The sequence below is a fragment of the Mirounga leonina genome, unplaced genomic scaffold (genome assembly GCF_011800145.1).
Source record: "Mirounga leonina isolate KUSES-001 unplaced genomic scaffold, KU_Mleo_1.0 Mir_82, whole genome shotgun sequence".
NCBI classification, from domain to species: domain Eukaryota; kingdom Metazoa; phylum Chordata; class Mammalia; order Carnivora; family Phocidae; genus Mirounga; species Mirounga leonina.
In genome coordinates this window covers 26559999-26577204 of record NW_023270825.1, presented here as the reverse complement: position 1 = coordinate 26577204, position 17206 = coordinate 26559999, and the positions used below count along the sequence as shown (strand labels likewise).

General features: G+C 38.7%; 1 protein-coding gene across 4 annotated transcripts in view; it reads left to right on the top strand.

Annotated features, from left to right (window-relative positions):
• YLPM1 (YLP motif containing 1) overlaps positions 1-14262 on the top strand; it is a 76451-nt gene extending 62189 nt beyond the window's left edge. For 2 of the 4 annotated variants that reach the window (XM_034992614.1, XM_034992613.1), the window contains exons 20-21: positions 11728-11910; positions 12236-14262. In XM_034992614.1, coding sequence (XP_034848505.1) covers positions 11728-11874 — 147 coding nt within the window. In that variant the 3' untranslated portion in view covers positions 11875-11910; positions 12236-14262. Of the gene's footprint in view, positions 1-11727; positions 11911-12235 lie in introns of those variants that run through there. The other 2 variants (XM_034992615.1, XR_004676999.1) reach the window with 2 other exon arrangements.
• The last annotated feature ends 2944 nt before the right edge of the window (positions 14263-17206 follow it).

Here is a 17206-nt window from a genome sequence, read left to right as displayed (position 1 = left end):
TTTTTTTTTTAAGTTTTTATTTTAATTCCAGTTAGTTAACATACAGTGTTATATTAGTTTTAGGTGTACAATGTAGTAATTCAATACTTCCATACAATAGCTTGTGCTCATCATGACAAGTGCACTCCTTAATCCCCATTGACTGTTTCATCCATCCCCCTGCTCACTCCCCTCTGGTAATCATCAGTTTGTCCTTCATACTTTTAAGAGTCTCTTTCTTTCTTTCTTTCTTTCTTTCTCTCTTTCTTTCTTTCTTTCTTTCTCTCTTTCTCTCTTTCTCTCTTTCTCTCTTTCTCTCTTTCTCTCTTTCTCTCTTTCTCTCTCTCTTTCTCTCTCTCTTTCTCTCTTTCTTTCTCTCTTCTTTTCTTTCTTCTTTCTCTTTTTTTTTTTTAAGATTTTATTTATTTGAGAGAGAGAAAGAGCACAAGCTGGGGGGAGGGGCAGAGGAATAGGGAGAGAATCTCAAGCAGACTCTCTGCTGAGCATAGAGCCCAATGCAGGGCTCGATCTCAGGACCCATGAGATTATGACCCGAACCAAAACCAACAGTCGGGTACCTAACTGACTTAGCCACCCAGGTGCTCCAAGAGTCTGTTTCTTGATTTGTCTCTCTTTTTTCCCCTTTGATCATTTATCTTGTTTTTTAAATTCCACATATGAGTAAAATCATTATGATATTTGTCTTTCTCTGATTGACTTATTTCGCTTAGCATTATATATATACACACACGCATATTATACACACACACACACACGCCACATCTTTATCCACTGATTAATTCATGGACACTTAGGCTGCTTCCATAATTTGGTTATTGTAAATAATACTGCTATAAATATAGAAGTACATGTATCCCTTTGAATTAGTGTTTTTGTATTCTTTGGGTAAATACCCAGTAGTGCGATTGCCAGATCATAGAGTCGTTGTATTTTTAACTTTTGAGGAACCTCCATACTGTTTTTCACAGTGGCTGCACCAGCTTGCATTCCCACCAATAGTGTATGAGTGTTCCTTTTTCTCCACATCCTTGCCAACACCTGCTGTTTCTTGTGCTGTTGATTTTAGCCATTCTGACAGGTATGAGGTGATACCTCATTATAGTTTTTATTTGCATTTCCCTGGTGATAAGTGATGATGAGCATCTTTTCATGTGTCTGTTGGCCATCTGTGTGTCTTTGGAGAAATGTCTGTTCATACCTTCTGCCTATGTTCTAATTGGATTATTTGTTTTTGGGGTGTTGAGTTTTATAAGTTCTTTATATATTTTGGATACTAACCCTTAATTGGATATGTCATTTGCAAATATCTTCTCCCATTCCATAGGTTGTCTTTTAGTTTTGTTGATTTTTTCCTTTGCTGTGCAGACTTTTTGCTTTAATGTAGTCCCAGTAGTTTATTTTTGCTTTTGTTTCCCTTGCCTCAGAAGACATAGGAAGAGGTTGCTACAGCCCATGTCATAGAAGTTACTACCTGTGTTCTGTTCTAGGATTTTTATGGTTTCGGGTCTCACATTTAGATCTTCAATTCATTTTGAATTTATTTTTGTATATGAAACATGGTCCAGTTTCTTTCTTTTACATGTTGCTGTCCAGTTTTCCCAACACCATTTGTTGAAGAAACTGTCTTTTTCTCATTGGATATTCTTTCCTGCTTTGTTGAAGATTAATTGACCATATACTTGTAGGTTCATTTCTGGGTTTTCTGTTCTGTCCCATTGATCTGTGTGTCTCTTTTTGTGCCAGTACCATACTGTTTTGATTACTGCAGCTTTAATGTAACTTGAAGTCCAGAATTGTGATGCCTCCAGCTTTGCTTTGCTTTTGCTTTTTCAAGATTGCTTTGGCTATTTGGGATCTTTTGTGGTTCCATACAAATTTTAGAATTGTTCTAGTTCTGTGAAAAATGATGTTGGTATTTTGATAGGGATTGCATTAAATGTGTAGATTGCTTTGGGTATAGACATTTTTTTTTTTTTAAGATTTTATTTATTTATTTGAGAGAGAGAGACACAGTGAGAGAGGGAACACGAGCAGGGGGAGTGGGAGAGGGAGAAGCAGGCTTCCCGCGGAGCAGGGAGCCCGATGCGGGGCTCGATCCCAGGACCCCGGGATCATGACCTGAGCCGAAGGCAGACGCTTAACCGGCTGAGCCACCCAGGCGCCCCGGGTATAGACATTTTAACAAGATTTGTTCTTCCAACCCATGAGAATTGGAATGTCTTCCCATTTCTTTGTGTCATCTTCAATTTCTTTCATCAGTGTTTTATAGTTTTCAGAGTACACTGGGTCTTTCACTTCTTTGGTTAGGTTTATTCCTGGGTGTCTGATTATTTTTGGTGCAGTTGTAAATGGGATTGTTTTCTTAATTTCTTTTTCTGCAGCTTCATTATTGGTGTATAGAAATGTAACGGATTTCTGCACATTGATTTTGTATCCTGAGAATTTACTAAATTCGTTTAGCAGTTTTTTGGTGGAGTCTTTCAGATTTTCTTTACGTAGTATCATGTTGTCTGCAAATAGTGAAAGTTTTACTGCTTACTTATTGACTTGGATGCCTTTTATTTCTTTTTGTTGTCTGATTGCTGTGGCTAGGACTTCCAGTACTGTGTTGAATAAAAGTGGTGAGAGTGAATATCCTTGTCTTGTTTCTGACCTTAGGGAAAGAGCTCCCCCTTTTTTCCCATTAAGGATGATATTGGCTGTGGGTTTTTCATATATGACCTTTATTATGTTGCGGTATGTTCCCTCTAAACCTACTTTGTTGAGGGTTTTTATCATAAATGGATGTTGTACTTTGTCAAATGCTTTTTCTGCATCTGTTGAAATGATCATATGATGTGATGTTGATTGATTTGCATATATGAACCATCCTGGCAACCCAGGAATAAATCCCACTAGATTGTGGTGAATGATTTTTTTAATGTGTTGTTGGATTCAGTTTGCTAGTATTTTGTTGAAAATTTTACGTCTATGTTCATCAGGGATATTGGCCTGTAGTTCTCTTTTTTAGTGGTGTCTTTCTCCAGTTTTGTTATGAGGATAATGCTGCCTCATAGAATGAATTTGGAAGTTTTCCTTTTCTATTTTTTTGGAATAGTTTGAGAAAAATAGTTATTAACTTTTAAGTGTTTCGTAGAACTTGCCTGTGAAGCCATCTGGTCCTGGACTTCTGTTTGTTGGGAGTTTTTTGATTACTGATTCCTTTTCTTTGCTGGTTATCAATCTGTTCAAATTTTCTGTCACTTCCTGTTTCACTTTTGGTAGTTTATATGTTTCTAGGAATTTATCCACTTCTTCTTCTAGGTTGTCCAATTTGTTGGCATATAGTTTTTCATAATATTCACTTATAATTATTTGTATTTCTTTGGTGCTGGTTGTTATTTCTCCTCTCTTGTTTGTGATTTTATTGAGTCCTTTCTCCTTTTTTTATTTGTTAAGTCTGGCTAGAGGTTTGTCAATTTAATTGATACTGATTGATATTGAACCAGCTCCTGGTTTCATTGATCTTTTCTATTGTTTTTTTAGTTTCTATATCATTTATTTCTGCTCTCATGTTTATTATTTCCTTTCTTCTTCTGGTTTTAGGTTTTGTTTGTTCTTTTTTTCCTAGCTTCTTTAGGTGTCAGGTTAGGTTGTTTATTTGAGATTTTTCTTGCTTCTTGAGGTATGTCTGTAATGCTCTGTACTAACCTCTTAGAACCACTTTTGCTGTATCCCAGAGGTTTTGGACTGTTGTATTTTCGTTTTCATTGGTTTGCTTCCATGTACTTTTAAAATTTCTTCTTTTATTTCCTATTTGACCCATTCATTGTTTAGTAGCACGTTATTTAACCTCCACATATTTGTGCTCTTTCCAGATTTTTTCTTGTGGTTGACTTTTAGTTTCATAGTATTGTGGTCAGAAAAGATGTGTGGTGACTGTGATCTTGAATTTGTTGAAGCTTGTTGAGGCTTGTTTTGTGGGCTAAATATGTGATCTCTTCTGGAGAATGTGCCCTATGCACTTGAAAAGAATGTATATTCTGCTGTTTTAGGATGGAATATTCTGAATATATCTGTTAAATCCATCTGTTCCAGAGTGCCATTCAAAGCCATTGTTTCTTTGTTGATTTTCTGTTTAGATGATCTATCTATTGATATTTATGGGGTGTTAAAAAGTCCCTACTATTACTGTGTTATTGATTAGTTCCTTAATGTTTATTATTAACTGTTTTATGTATTTAGGTGCTCCCTTGTTGGGTGCATAAATATTGACAATTGTTATATCTTCTTGTTGGATTGTCCCTTTCATTCCTATATTGTGTCCTTCTTTGTCTCTTGTTACAGTCTTTGTTTTAAAGTCTATTTTGTCCAATTTAAGTATTGCTACTCTGGCTTTCTTTTAACATCCATTTGCAGGATAGATATTTCTGTATCTCTTCACTTTCAATCTGCAGGTTTCCTTAGGTCTAAAATGAGTGTCTTGTAGGCAGCATATAGATGGGTCTCATTTTTTTTTTTATCCATTCCATCACCATATGTCTTTTGATTGGAGCATTTAGTCCATTTACATTCAATGTAATTATTGATAAATATGTATTTGTTGTCATTTTATTTTTTGTTTTGTGATTGTTTCTGGAGATAGTCTCTGATCCTTTCTTTTCTCTCTTTCATGGTTTGCTGATTCTTTAGTGATATATTTGATTTATTTCTCTTCATTCTTTGTGTATTTATTAGTGGTTTTTGATATATGGTTACCATTAGGTTTGTTTATAACCTCTTCTGCATATAGCAGTCTATATTAAGTTAATGGTCATTTAAGTTTGAACCCATTCTTTTCACCTCTCCTCCCCACATTTTAAATATTTGTTGTTATATTTTACATCCTTTTATTTTGTGAGTTCCTTGACTGATTTTTAACAGAAATATTCATTTTTACTGCTTTTGTGTTTCCTACCCTTATGCTGTCACTTTGGGTCTCTTCTTTCCACTCAGAGTCCCCTTTAATATTTCTGTTAAATAGAAATCACTAAACCAGGGCTGGTTTAGTGATCATGAACTCCCTTGTTTTTGTTTGTCTGGGAAACTCTTTGTCTGTCCTTCTTTTCTGAATGATAGCCTTGCTGGATAGCGTGCTCTTGGCTGCAGATTTTTCCCATTTAGCACTTTGAATGTATCATGCCACTCCCTTCTGGCTTGAAAAGTTTCTGCTGAAAAATCTCCTGCTAGCCTTATGAGTTTTCCCTTGTTAGTTACTGCCTTCTTTTGTCTTGCTCTTTTTAAGACTTTTTCTTTATTATTATATTTTGCCAGTTTAATTACAATATGTCTTGGTGTGGATCGGCTTTTATTGATTTTTGATGGAAGTTCTTTGTGCTTCCTGGATCTGAATATGTTTCCTTCCCCAGATTAGGGAAGTTTTCAGCTATTATGTCTTCAAATAAATTTTCTGTCCCCTTATTCTGTCTTCTTCTTCTGGGACTTCTATAATAAGAATGTGACTACATTTGATAGAGTCACTGAGTTCCTGCCCCAGATTAGGGAAGTTTTCAGCTATTATGTCTTCAAATAAATTTTCTGTCTCCCTTTTCTGTCTTCTTCTTCTGGGACTCCTATAATAAGAATGTTACTACATTTGGGGTGCCTGGGTGGCTCAGTTGGTTAAGTGACTGCCTTCGGCTCAGGTCATGATCCTGGAGTCCTGGGATCGAGTCCCGCATCGGGCTCCCTGCTCGGTGGGGAGTCTGCTTCTCCCTCTCCCGCTCCCCCCTCTTGTGCTCTTTCTCTCTCTCACTCTCTCTCTCAAATAAATAAATAAAATCTTTAAAAAAAAAAAAAAAGAATGTTACTACATTTGATAGAGTCACTGAGTTCCCTAAGACTGTTTTCATTTTGCATAATTCTTTTTTCTCTCCTTTGTTCAGCCTGATTACTTTCCATTACTCTGTCTCCTTAGATCACTAATTCGTTCTTTTGCTTCTTCCATCCTGCTGTTCATTCCCTCAAGCATGTTTCTCATTTCATTTATTGTACTCTTTATCTTTGCTATGTTATTCTTTCTCTGTCTCTGTTAAGGGTCTCACTGATGTCCTCAATTCTTTCCTCTGGTCCAGTGAGTATCTAATGATCATTACTTTAAATTCTTTATCAGGCATGTTACTTATATCTGTTTTGCTTAGATTTCTGGCTGTATCCTTGTTCTTTCATTTGAGATAAATTTCTGTCTTCTCATTTTGTCTAAGTCTCTGTGCCTCTTTCTGTGTGTTAGCAAAGTCAGCTACATCTCTCATTCTTGAGGGTAATGGCCTTATGAAGAAGAGGTCCTGTAGTGCCCTGTTCTGTGGTGTCCCCTGTTCTCCAGGGCCTGGCAGTTCTGGGAGTGTATGCTGCATATGCTCTTTTTTCCTGGTCATTTCATCCTTCAGGCCAGTTATCTGCAGAGGCTCTTTGCCAGTTGTGGGCAGTGTTTGGTCCCTGGCCTGAATGTGGTACATTTTAACTAGGTGTGCTCTGGTCTGTTTGTGAAGTGAGACCTGTCGCCACCACTGCCAGAACTGAAGCTCTGCAAAACTCCCTCCTCAGGAGATGGCAGTATGAGCAAGGGTTTGGTTCAGTCTTCTGGGAGAGGGTTTCCGCTCACTGGAACTGAGGCTAGTGTGAGTGGGAGAGGCAATTCCAGCAGAGTGCACGCGGTGGAGGGACTGGGGGGCTCAGTAGCCCAGGTAGTCCTGTGCTTATGCTAAGGGACAGGGGAGGGAAATGGCGCTGGGGAGGGAAACGGCGCTGGCCGGTTCCTTTGTTTCCAGAGGGTTCTCTCTCTGTGAATGCTGTCTCTCCAGGATGTGCTCCAAGATGAGCAAATAACCTTCCCACTGTATGCCACAGGCACTCTTCAGATTGCTGTTTCCATGCTGTATGTTTGCCTTCCTTCTCTCCAAGAGCAGGGCAATGCCCTCAGGGCTCTCTCCCAGCCAAGCCTGCTGACCTTTAAAACTCTCCGCTGGTTGCCAGAAGTCATGAAATTCAGCCCCTCTTGCTTTCCAAGGCAATTACTATGGGGATTCGTTCTTCCCTCCCGGCCACAGCAGCCACCATCTGTTTCTCTCCCAAACCGCCTTTCCACACTTTCTACCTTCTTCAGTGTGGCCTCTTCTCTACCTTTAGTGTGCAGCTTGTTCGCCAGTCTTCAGATCGATTTCTGGGGTATTTAGGATGATTTGATAGTTACCTAGTTTTATTTGTGGGCCAAGGCAAGCCTACTTTGCTGCCATCTTCTTAACCCCCACATCCTAGTTCTTTGAAGTGGCTTATCTTTGACTCTCCTCCCCTGCCTCACATCCTCATTTCAAATAGTTTTTAACTCTAAAACCACTCACCAAAATCAACACCAGACAACAAGGAGATCCTGCAGGTGGCAACGAATGCAGAATTCATAACTGTTCCTTTCCTGGGGTCTCTTGCTTTCTCTATAATTGAGTTTTTTACAAATACCAGGCAGGTTCCTAGGATTAATGTCCACTATAACAAAAAGGTAGTTCTGTAGGGTTGATCATACTAGAATTTTACCAAAATGGCTAGATTTTTAAAATATAGTTTATTTTTTAAAAATTTCAGTCGCTTAAGGGGTGCGTGGGTGACTCAGTCGTTAAGCATCTGCCTTCGGCTCAGGTCATGATCCCAGGGTCCTGGGATCAAGCCCTGCAACGGGCTCCCTGCTCGGTGGGAAGCCTGCTTCCCCCTCTCCCACTCCTCCTGCTTGTGTTCCCTCTCTTGCTGACTCTCTCTGTCAAAAAATAAAATCTTTTAAAAAAAATTTTTCAGTTGCTTAGTTGAGCATAAAATGGTAGCTTAAGTGGACTTTGTGTTTCTTTGATGACTGGAACGTGAGCAGTTCCCTTGTTTGTGGGACTCACACATTTTAGAAATATTTTTAGTGACAATGGCTGAAACGTATGTACCTCAAACCTTTGAGTGTTAGTCAAGACTTTTCTGTATTACACATTTTTTTAATGGTTAAGATAAATGGCAAAAAAAAAAAAAAAAAAAAAAAGGTAAAGTCTCAGTTAAAGTACCTCTAGGAAGATTAGGAGAGACACCGACATTTAAGAAACCATTTCGGGGCACCTGGGTGGCTCAGTCGTTAAGCATCTGCCTTCGGCTCAGGTCATGATCCCAGGGTCCTGGGATCGAGCCCCGCATCAGGCTCTTTGCTCGGCCGGGAGCCTGCTTCTCCCTCTCCCACTCCCCCTGCTTGTGTTCCCTCTCTAGCTGTCTCTCTCTCTCTCTGTCAAATAAATAAAATAAAATCTTTTAAAAAAAAAAAAAGAAAGAAACCATTTCAAGGGGCGCCTGAGTGGCTCAGTCGTTAAGTGTCCGCCTTCGGCTCAGGTCATGATTCTAGGGTCCTGAGATTGAGCCCCGCATCGGGCTCCCTGCTCAGCAGGGGGCCTGCTTCTCCCTTTCACACTCCCCCTGTCAAATAAATAAAATCTTAAAAAAAAAAAAAAGAAAGAAACCATTTCAAGTTGAAAGTCATTATTCTGCCCCTGATATATTTAGTGTTTTGGTAATCATTCATTCATTCGACAGTGTTGAGTGTGTGTCAGGTCTGTGGATGAGGCCTCTTAAAGAGCAGACCTTTAAGTGGAGAGTCCAAGATGTAAATAAATAATGTTAATATAGCACCAGTGTATATTAGAGATATGAACAAAATACAGTAGTTTCCAAAATATTTTAATTTCAACTTAAAATTGTGGGCATTTATGCCAAAACATATTGCTTATTTAAAAAATAAGCAATAATATTTAAATAATTAGGTTTTCTACACACTAAAAATCTACTTTAAAAAGAGTTGGGTGTTGGGGCGCCTGGGTGGCTCAGTCATTGAGTGTCTGCCTTCGGCTCGGGTCATGGTCCCTGGGTCCTGGGATCAAGCCCCGCATCAGGCTCCGTGCTCGGCACGGGGCCTGCTTCTCCCTCTCCCACTGCTTATGTTCCCTCTCTCCCTGTCTCTCTCTGTCTGTCAAATAAATAAATAAAATTGTTTAAAAAAATTACATACTTTTGGGCGCCTGGGTGGCTCAGATGGTTAAGTGTCTGCCTTCAGCTCAGGTCATGATCCCAGAGTCCTGGGATCGAGTCCCGCATCAGGCTCCCTGCTCCTTGGGAGCCTGCTTCTCCCTCTGCCTCTCTCTCTCTCTGTCTCTCATGAATAAATAAATAAAATCTTTAAAAAAAATAAATAAAAAAACTTAAAAAAAAATTACATACTTTTTCTTCTAATCCTATGTTCTTTATTTTATCTGAGTTTTAAAGACTTAATGTAAGCTGCAGACTTAAAAGTTAGCTCTTAGTTTATTCAGGGTGAGATTGACCAGTATGTTTAACTCTGTGCTAAGGATGTACTGTGGACTAGTTACCATTTCTTTCCTCAGTGGCCACAATCTGTCCATCCTTCATCCTCCTTAACCATAATCATCTTTTGCTAAAATGTGTCCCCTTGATCCCAAGGGCAACTGAGAGAGTGTATGAATCTATCAAAATAAATACAATGAGCATAAATATGTAGCCGAAAGCCCAGAGATCTCTGTATACAAAAGGCCACATTATTTAAGATTTAGGCTTTTTTTTTTTTTTTAACTAAAGTCCATGAAGGAAATTTAGGTTTTCTACACACTAAAAATCTACTTTAAAAAGAGTTGGGTGTTGGGGCACCTGGGTAGCTCAGTCAGTTAAGTGTCTGCCTTCGGCTCAGGTCATGATCTCAGGGTCCTGAGATCAAGCCCTGCATCAGGCTCCCTGCTCAGCGGGGAGCCTGCTTCTCCCTCTCCCTCTGCCCCTCCCCCTGCTTGTGTTCTCTCTCTCTCTGTCAAATAAATAAGTAAAATCTTCAAAAAAAAATTTTTTTTGAAGAGTTGTGTTATCAATTTTTCCCACTCCTGTTACTACGTATCTTCTCTTTGACCAAGTGGGTGCTCTTTGGAGAAGCCTAGTCCTTTCATTACCAGTCCTATAAATGATAATAGGGAAGGTCAGTGTACCTCTAAGAGCAGTAATGCATTTCTGTGTCCAGTGTGAAGAACATGGAGTATGCGTGCTCTGGTTTTCTTTCCTTGTCACAGATAATAAATCACAAGCTATATTTAAGATACAGTCTTGGGGGCACATGGGTGGTACAGTCAGTTAAGCATCCAACTCTTGGTTTCGGCTCAGGTCATGATCTCAGGATTGTGAGATCGAGCCCCATGTCAGGCTCCATGCTCAGTGCAGAGTCTGCTTGAAATTCTCTGTCCTGGGGCACCTCGGTGGCTCAGTCATTGGGCATCTGCCTTCGGCTCAGGTCATGAACCCAGAGTCCTGGGATCGAACCCCACATCGAGCTCCCTGCTCAGCGGCAAGCCTGCTTCTCCCTCTCCCACTACCCCCTGCTTGTGTTCCTTCTCTCGCTCTCTCTGTCAAATAAATAAATAAAATCTTTAAAAAAAAAAGAAAGAAAGAAAGAAAAAATTCTCTCTCCCTCTCCATGCCCCTCCCACATGTGCATTTGTTCTTTCTCTCTCAAATAAATAAATCTTAAAAAAAAAAAACAATCTCTGTAGACGGTGCTATGTCCACAGTTTCATAGTTTCTCCTTAAGTATTTCAACTTTTGCAGAATATGTCTGCTTATTTTTTTAATTGTTAATATAAGACTCTATGTTTGATATGTTACTAAAATTCAAAATGTATCTGCTTACATTCTAAAAATATCAGAATACCAACCAATGGGAAATATCCCTGATCTATGTATTTGTAGTTAAAATCTATGTATTTTCATAAATGCCAGCAGTTGAGTCCATCTCTTCATCTCTTTATCTCATGAATGAAAATAGTAATACCGGCTTCCTATTTTCTAAGATTAGATTTTAAGAAATATTTATTGTGTAGAGATAAATAAAAGTCCACTGATCTAAGGTATTTATAGTCTGTTAGGGAAGACAGGTCTATAAATAGATCATTGCAATATAGTGTGAAAGTTGAAAAGTAAACATGTCAAAATCCAGAAGTAGCTCTAAGGAAGCAATGATTGATTAATTATTTGATTGGCAAAGAACAAGAAAGATAAAGCAGTGGTTGATGACTAGACTCACAGCAGGTGGACAGGGTTAAGGCAAAGACATTTCAGGAAGGAGACTAGTATATGCACGATTACAGAGATGGTAAATGGCCCAGTGTGCTCTGAGAGCTAGAAGTAATTTTGTACTGCTTATATAAAAGGCTGTAGGCACTGCCCAGAAATGCCACTGGAGAGTAGACAGGGCCAGATCCAGAGGGACCTGTGTGCTTGGATTTTATTCTTTAGGCAGGGGAAGGATTTAAAGCAGGTGAGAGTCACAACAGTGTGTATTTGGGGATCACTCTGGCAGAATGGATTGGAGGGAGTGAGCATGTAAGGTAGGAAGACTAGGCAGAGGGAAAAATAAGATCAGCGAACCAGAAAGGAGGGACAGAGGAAATGGAGGTGCCAGGACTGAGCTGAGAGCTGAACTGTTCAGGAGCTGGAAGGGTTAGGACTTGGTGACTGACCAGAGAATTTTCTTTCTGTACCTTAAGATACATGGCTTTCTCCACTTCTCCCCAGTTAATTCCTAATGTTTTTATCTCTTAGTTTCAGATTAGTTATCCTACCCCTTAGACTATCGAGAGAGTGAAGAAGCTCGTTGCATATTGATTTTTCCTAAAGCCCAACCTAACGCTGTGTTCTTTTTAGGTGAGATGGGCAGACTTGGAAGAAAAGAAGGACGCAGATAGGAAAAGGGCCATAGGTTTTGTGGTCGGACAGACTGATTGGGAGAAGATCACAGATGAAAGTGGTCACCTGGCTGAAAAAGCCCTCAATCGAACCAAATATATATGATACTTAGTTTTTGAACGGAGTCATTGTTCCTCTAAGGTAAGATTGCACAGTCATATAAATAGCCTACTGTGTGGTTGTTTTGAAGGGTTTGAGATAAAGGAGACAGCATGCTTTGCTAAAAATGCTTCTCTTCTTGTATTATTTTCTGGTTCTTAACAGAGTAAGTATGTGCTACTTGCCAACATTTACAATGCAGGGTGTTGGAAAAGGGAGCAATTTTCTGCAACCTGGCTCCCTTAATATAAGACTTGAGAAAAGCTTGGAGTCTGTAGATTTGAGGAGGAGTGGAGTGATGAGATACTGGCATCTGAACTTTGTGCATGCTGTTTCGTGGTATGACAGCCTTTTCTTTTCTTTCCAGGTGGTTCGCTTTGAGGTGATCTGAAGCCACGGCCTCATGGAGCTTCGTTGTGTGTCACCTTGCCTTCCACGTTTCAGTTTTTGTTTTGTTTCTACCACTTTAGTTTTTTTAAAGTTCTCCAGTGTCCCCAAGAGGTCTTAGAATCTTGCTATACCCAAGCAAGACATTAATTTTTCTTTTTAACTATTTTGGGGAGGGAGGGAGTGATAGCTTAACTGCTGAAGCCAGGTGGGGGTCTGCTGGAGGATTCCAACAGAAAATATTTCCTCCGCTGTACAATGTCACAGACTATCTCTATCATCATTGCTTTGTGGCTGTTTTTGTTTTTTACTGTATGTAACTGGTAGCTGATTGTACTAGGATTAAAAACAATAAACTTTCACGATAAAGCCGATGAGATTCATGGGCTATACAGCATGGGCCCCTTTCTCTTGTTTTCTTAATTTTACTTTTTATTGCTTTTTTAATATGGTGTGTTCTAATTACGTGCTAGCCGAACATCCCAAAATCTCTTTCCTGATGAATGTTATATAGCTTAGTGATTCCATAGCACATATTGTAAACACAAGGAAGGCTCAGTGATCTTTGATAGCTGATTTCGTTCTCTGTCTTTGCGTGTTGAAGACCAGTAGAGACAATTGCAAATATTCAGTGGTTCCCTGGAGTACATCAGTTCTATAGCATGATGTTTTATTGTTTTATTTTTTTGATCCTCTTGTTGTTCCTCCCTCTTTTCACTTTCTCCCCTCATGCTATGTTATGTTTTGATTTTTCCCTCATCTGGCTTTGATTCCTGGTGGGCAGAACTGATGTACTCCATAGAACTCAGGAGTTTGTTGCCTTATTGCTAAACTTGAATGGTTGATGTTTTCATCAAGATTGCAGGGGAGAACGAGTACGGAGATGTGCAGCCCTCTGGCAGGCAGCCTCTAAGCCTGTCAAGTTTTCAGGTTCTTCCCAGATTGCTCGTTATTGGAAAGCGTGGACTTCTGCACAGAATTTCCTCTCTCGTGGATAGTACCGGGTGGAACCTAGAAATGCACAGAGCTAAAACCCAAATATCATTCCATTTTAAAAGCAACAAAACCTCTTTTCCCTTTTCCATTCTGCAAAGAAAAAAACGTCATTTTCTAACATGAGAGAAGACAGAGAGGAGCTTTCTTCCTCACACACCGTTTCCACTTTGTAATCCAACTCAGCAAGTGTAAATTTGTTCACAAAAGGCTTGAATATTTTGAAATATTCACTTTTGGGCTATGGACAAAAACCTTTTAATTTTATGACCTACATTAAGTACTGTGTGACCAGAAATTATATTTATTAGCATTCAAATAGTATAACTTTGGGTTCAAGAATGTGAAATTACAGTACTGAAGACTAATGGGAATCCTAACAACTTTCTGTTCTATCTTCTCGAAGTTCTGAATGTTTACATGTAAGAGGCTTTGAGATCATTAACAAGTCAATATTGAATGTATAATTTCCTACATTAGATAACTTCCACTGTCTGTAGTATTTAACAAGCTACTCTCGTTGCTTATTGGCCGACAGTACACCTCTATGTACCCATCTTTCTCAGCTGCTTTTATGATGTTGAATGAAGGTACATCACAAGATAGCCAATAGAATTATTGTTTGTACAGAGACCCACTTGAATCTACCAAATGTCTGGTCTTAACAAAAACAGTATTTCCAGAATGTGTTCTCTAGTTCAGAAGACAATGGAAGCATATAGAGGATATTTTACTTTAGTTTTCTTAACCTTTTTAAGTTCTAACAGTATTCAGAATGCCAATGAAATAAGTGGTAATAACTCAAGAATCACTTTAAATCTGCTGTATTTTTGCGTTGCAGCCATGGCTTTGTGTCTGTGATCTTATACCAAAGGGGATAGGGAAGAGGGAACAGAGTCAGAAATGGCCTCTGCTGGTTTTTGGAAGATACAGATTAACATGACCTTAGGGGATGAACATAGAATGTTGGCTACTTTAGAAAGTTGGTCTAACAAAATAACCTCAATGAAAGAAGATTAATGAAAAAAAGATTAGTCCCCAAAAAGAAAGTAATAGAGACTGTCAGTTGATATTTGACTTTGTTAGTCTAATGGGACTATTAAAAAATTCTTGAATTTGCATTGCCACTAGACAGAGAATAGACTAGAAAGCCCAAGGATAACTTAGAGAAATTTAGTATGGGTAGAAAATGCCTTGATAACACAAATATTTTAAGTTTATTAAGAGATGTCCTTGGAATACAGAAGACCAAGCTTGGGTTCCGTTTATTTGCTAGCATTTTACTGTTGTTTTATTAACATTGTTTCCCTTATCTCAGAAAACTGCATGGTATGTGTTTTAAATTTTTTATTTTAATCACATTAAGTTGATTTAAAATCCTGTGTTGTGTCTTAATACAGAATAATCTGGTGTTGGGGAAAGTTCCTGGTATCTTTAATGTTTCACATCTTTTAAACTAAATGTGAAAAATCTCACTTTAGTGATTCAGCTCTGCTTGATGAGATGCAGAAATTTTTTCTATTTAGAAAATATTTTATTTAGGGGTAAGTTGGCCTATTCAAAATACATTGTGACTGATTACAAGATCAAAAGCCATAAATTATACACAGTAGTCTGTTTGTTGACACTTGTTTGATGCACATAATTTTCAAGAAGTTATATTTGATTTAGATAACAATGATTAATTCAGAAGTTTATTGACTGAGACAAAAGTCTTAAATTTTCTGGTGGGATTTCTTTCCTTTGTGAAAGAATTCTGGTGGTTGTTTGGGTAAACCAAGTATTAAATTCTGAATTGGATTGACTAAAAATTTCAACCTAGGTTTTCTTACTTCGGAGGTGTCTCAGCTTTTATGTTAAGTATTTTATCCTGCTGACTGTGCAAATTGCAGGTATTTTGGTAATATTGGTGTCTAGAGCCTGGCTTATTGGTAGGACTGTAAAAGTAACAAGTTGTCAGCTACAAAGAGACTGTATGGTTGTTTCAGATACAGTTTAGAGCTACCAAAACTGAGGTGAATTTTACTAAGCCACAGAAGAATGATTCCTCATTGTTAGTATTGACAGACCCTGGTACAAGTTCAAGTTCCTCTCTCAGAAGTTATGTGACCTTAAGCAAATAATTTAAACTACCTGAGCTTCCATTTCCTCATCTATATAGTGAACGTAACAAAACTTACCTAGCAAAGGTTGCTGTGAGGAGTAAATTGAGATGATGCTCGTCAGCCGCTTGGCCCAGTACCAAGCACAGACTAAAAGGTAAAAAACTGGTAGCTGTCATCATCGTCGTTATTACTTTTGGACTTGTTCCTTTTTTTGCTTTTGAAATCTAAAATTTTCACTTGGCTTGAAGATCATTGTCATCTTTTATAGTCAGCTACTATAGATCGAGCTATGTCATATGAAATAGTGCAGCGTGTGTGTGTGTGCGCGCGTGTGTGTGTTGGAAGAGTAATAATTCAGAAGCATTTTCAGGTAAGCTGTGAAACTGATCTTCAGAACCAGTATGGCGTCTTAAGAGGCTTAGGTACAAAGGCTAAGTACTAAGTACCCAGAGGGGATAAGTAATAACAGAAAGCAGTGGCCAGACCACAGGTGTGTACAAAGGTGAAGACGCTGAAGCATGGATTTGCTTTGATTTTCATATATTGAAAAAGAAAATGGTAATTTTATGAATAAGTAATACATCCATGTGGTATAAAATTCAGAAGGTTCAAGGGCTATGTGTTAAAGTCTCCCATCTCAACCCTGAGCCTCCCACATCCCATCAATAGAGGTAACCAGTGTTGCCTGTTTCTTTTGTTTCCTTTCAGAAAAATTCTGTGGATAAACATTAAGTATTAACATTTTTGTTTTTGTTTACTCAAATGGTAGAGTGCTACGCAAACCACCATATTTTTCCATTTTCTTTTAATAGTGTGTCTTAGAGGTCATTCAGATTTTGTGTATAGAACATTCCCATTCTCGGAATATTCCCCCTCCTCCTCTTCTCTCCCTCTCTCTTCTATCCTCTCCTTTTTCTTCCTCCTCTCTCCCCCCCCTCCCTAATTTCCCATAGGTACCTTTGTATTATAAGGAGCTTTACTGAAAAATTTTAAGCAATTGCTTCACTTATATTTCTGTTCTTTTCATGGCATGGAATATATATTGTGTAGGTATATCGCTATACAGTTTTATCACATGTGTAGGTTTGTGTATCCACCCCCATCTTCCACATACACCTCCCCATCTCTAGGGGCAACCATTAATCTGTTCTCCATTTTTGTAATTGTATCATTTAAAAAATGTTATATAAGTGAAATCGTTTAAGATGTAACCTTTTGGGATTAGACTTTTGGCCTTTTTTTACATGGCGTAATTCTCTTGGCATTCATTCAAGTTGTCGTGTGTATCAGTACTTTGTTCCTTTGTATTGCTCAGTAGCATTCCATCCCTTTTTCCTTTTACAGCTGCAGAATACCGTATCATGCGATTTAACATACCAGGTTTCTGTTGATGGATATCCGTGCTGTCTTTTGCTCTTATAAAGTTTGAATTTCATACATCATCGTCACTCTGCCACTTCCTGTGCTTGCCTAATTTCTAGCAATGAAGGAACAGTAGCAATGGCATCCTTTACATAAACATCTTCAGAGGGTGACAGGTGCTTAAGAGCCAGCACAGCAGAGGGGTGAACTATCAAGAGAAATGCCATAATGAAATGACAAAGGCAGATCTTATTTCCTGGAAAATCCTGCATGATAGGATTCTGACAAAGCAAAGAATCATGATGCATCTTAGAGGGCCAGAGACTCTGATGAGTCCCTCGTCCACACATGACTGAAAGTTAAATCCTTAGGCCACCGTCCTCTGTATCTGGATATTTATGCACCTCAGTGACTGATCTGGTTCTGTTCTCAGGCTCCATTGCTTTCACGTTAAACCATAGTCAATGAGCATCCTCTTGAGTGGAGCTGAG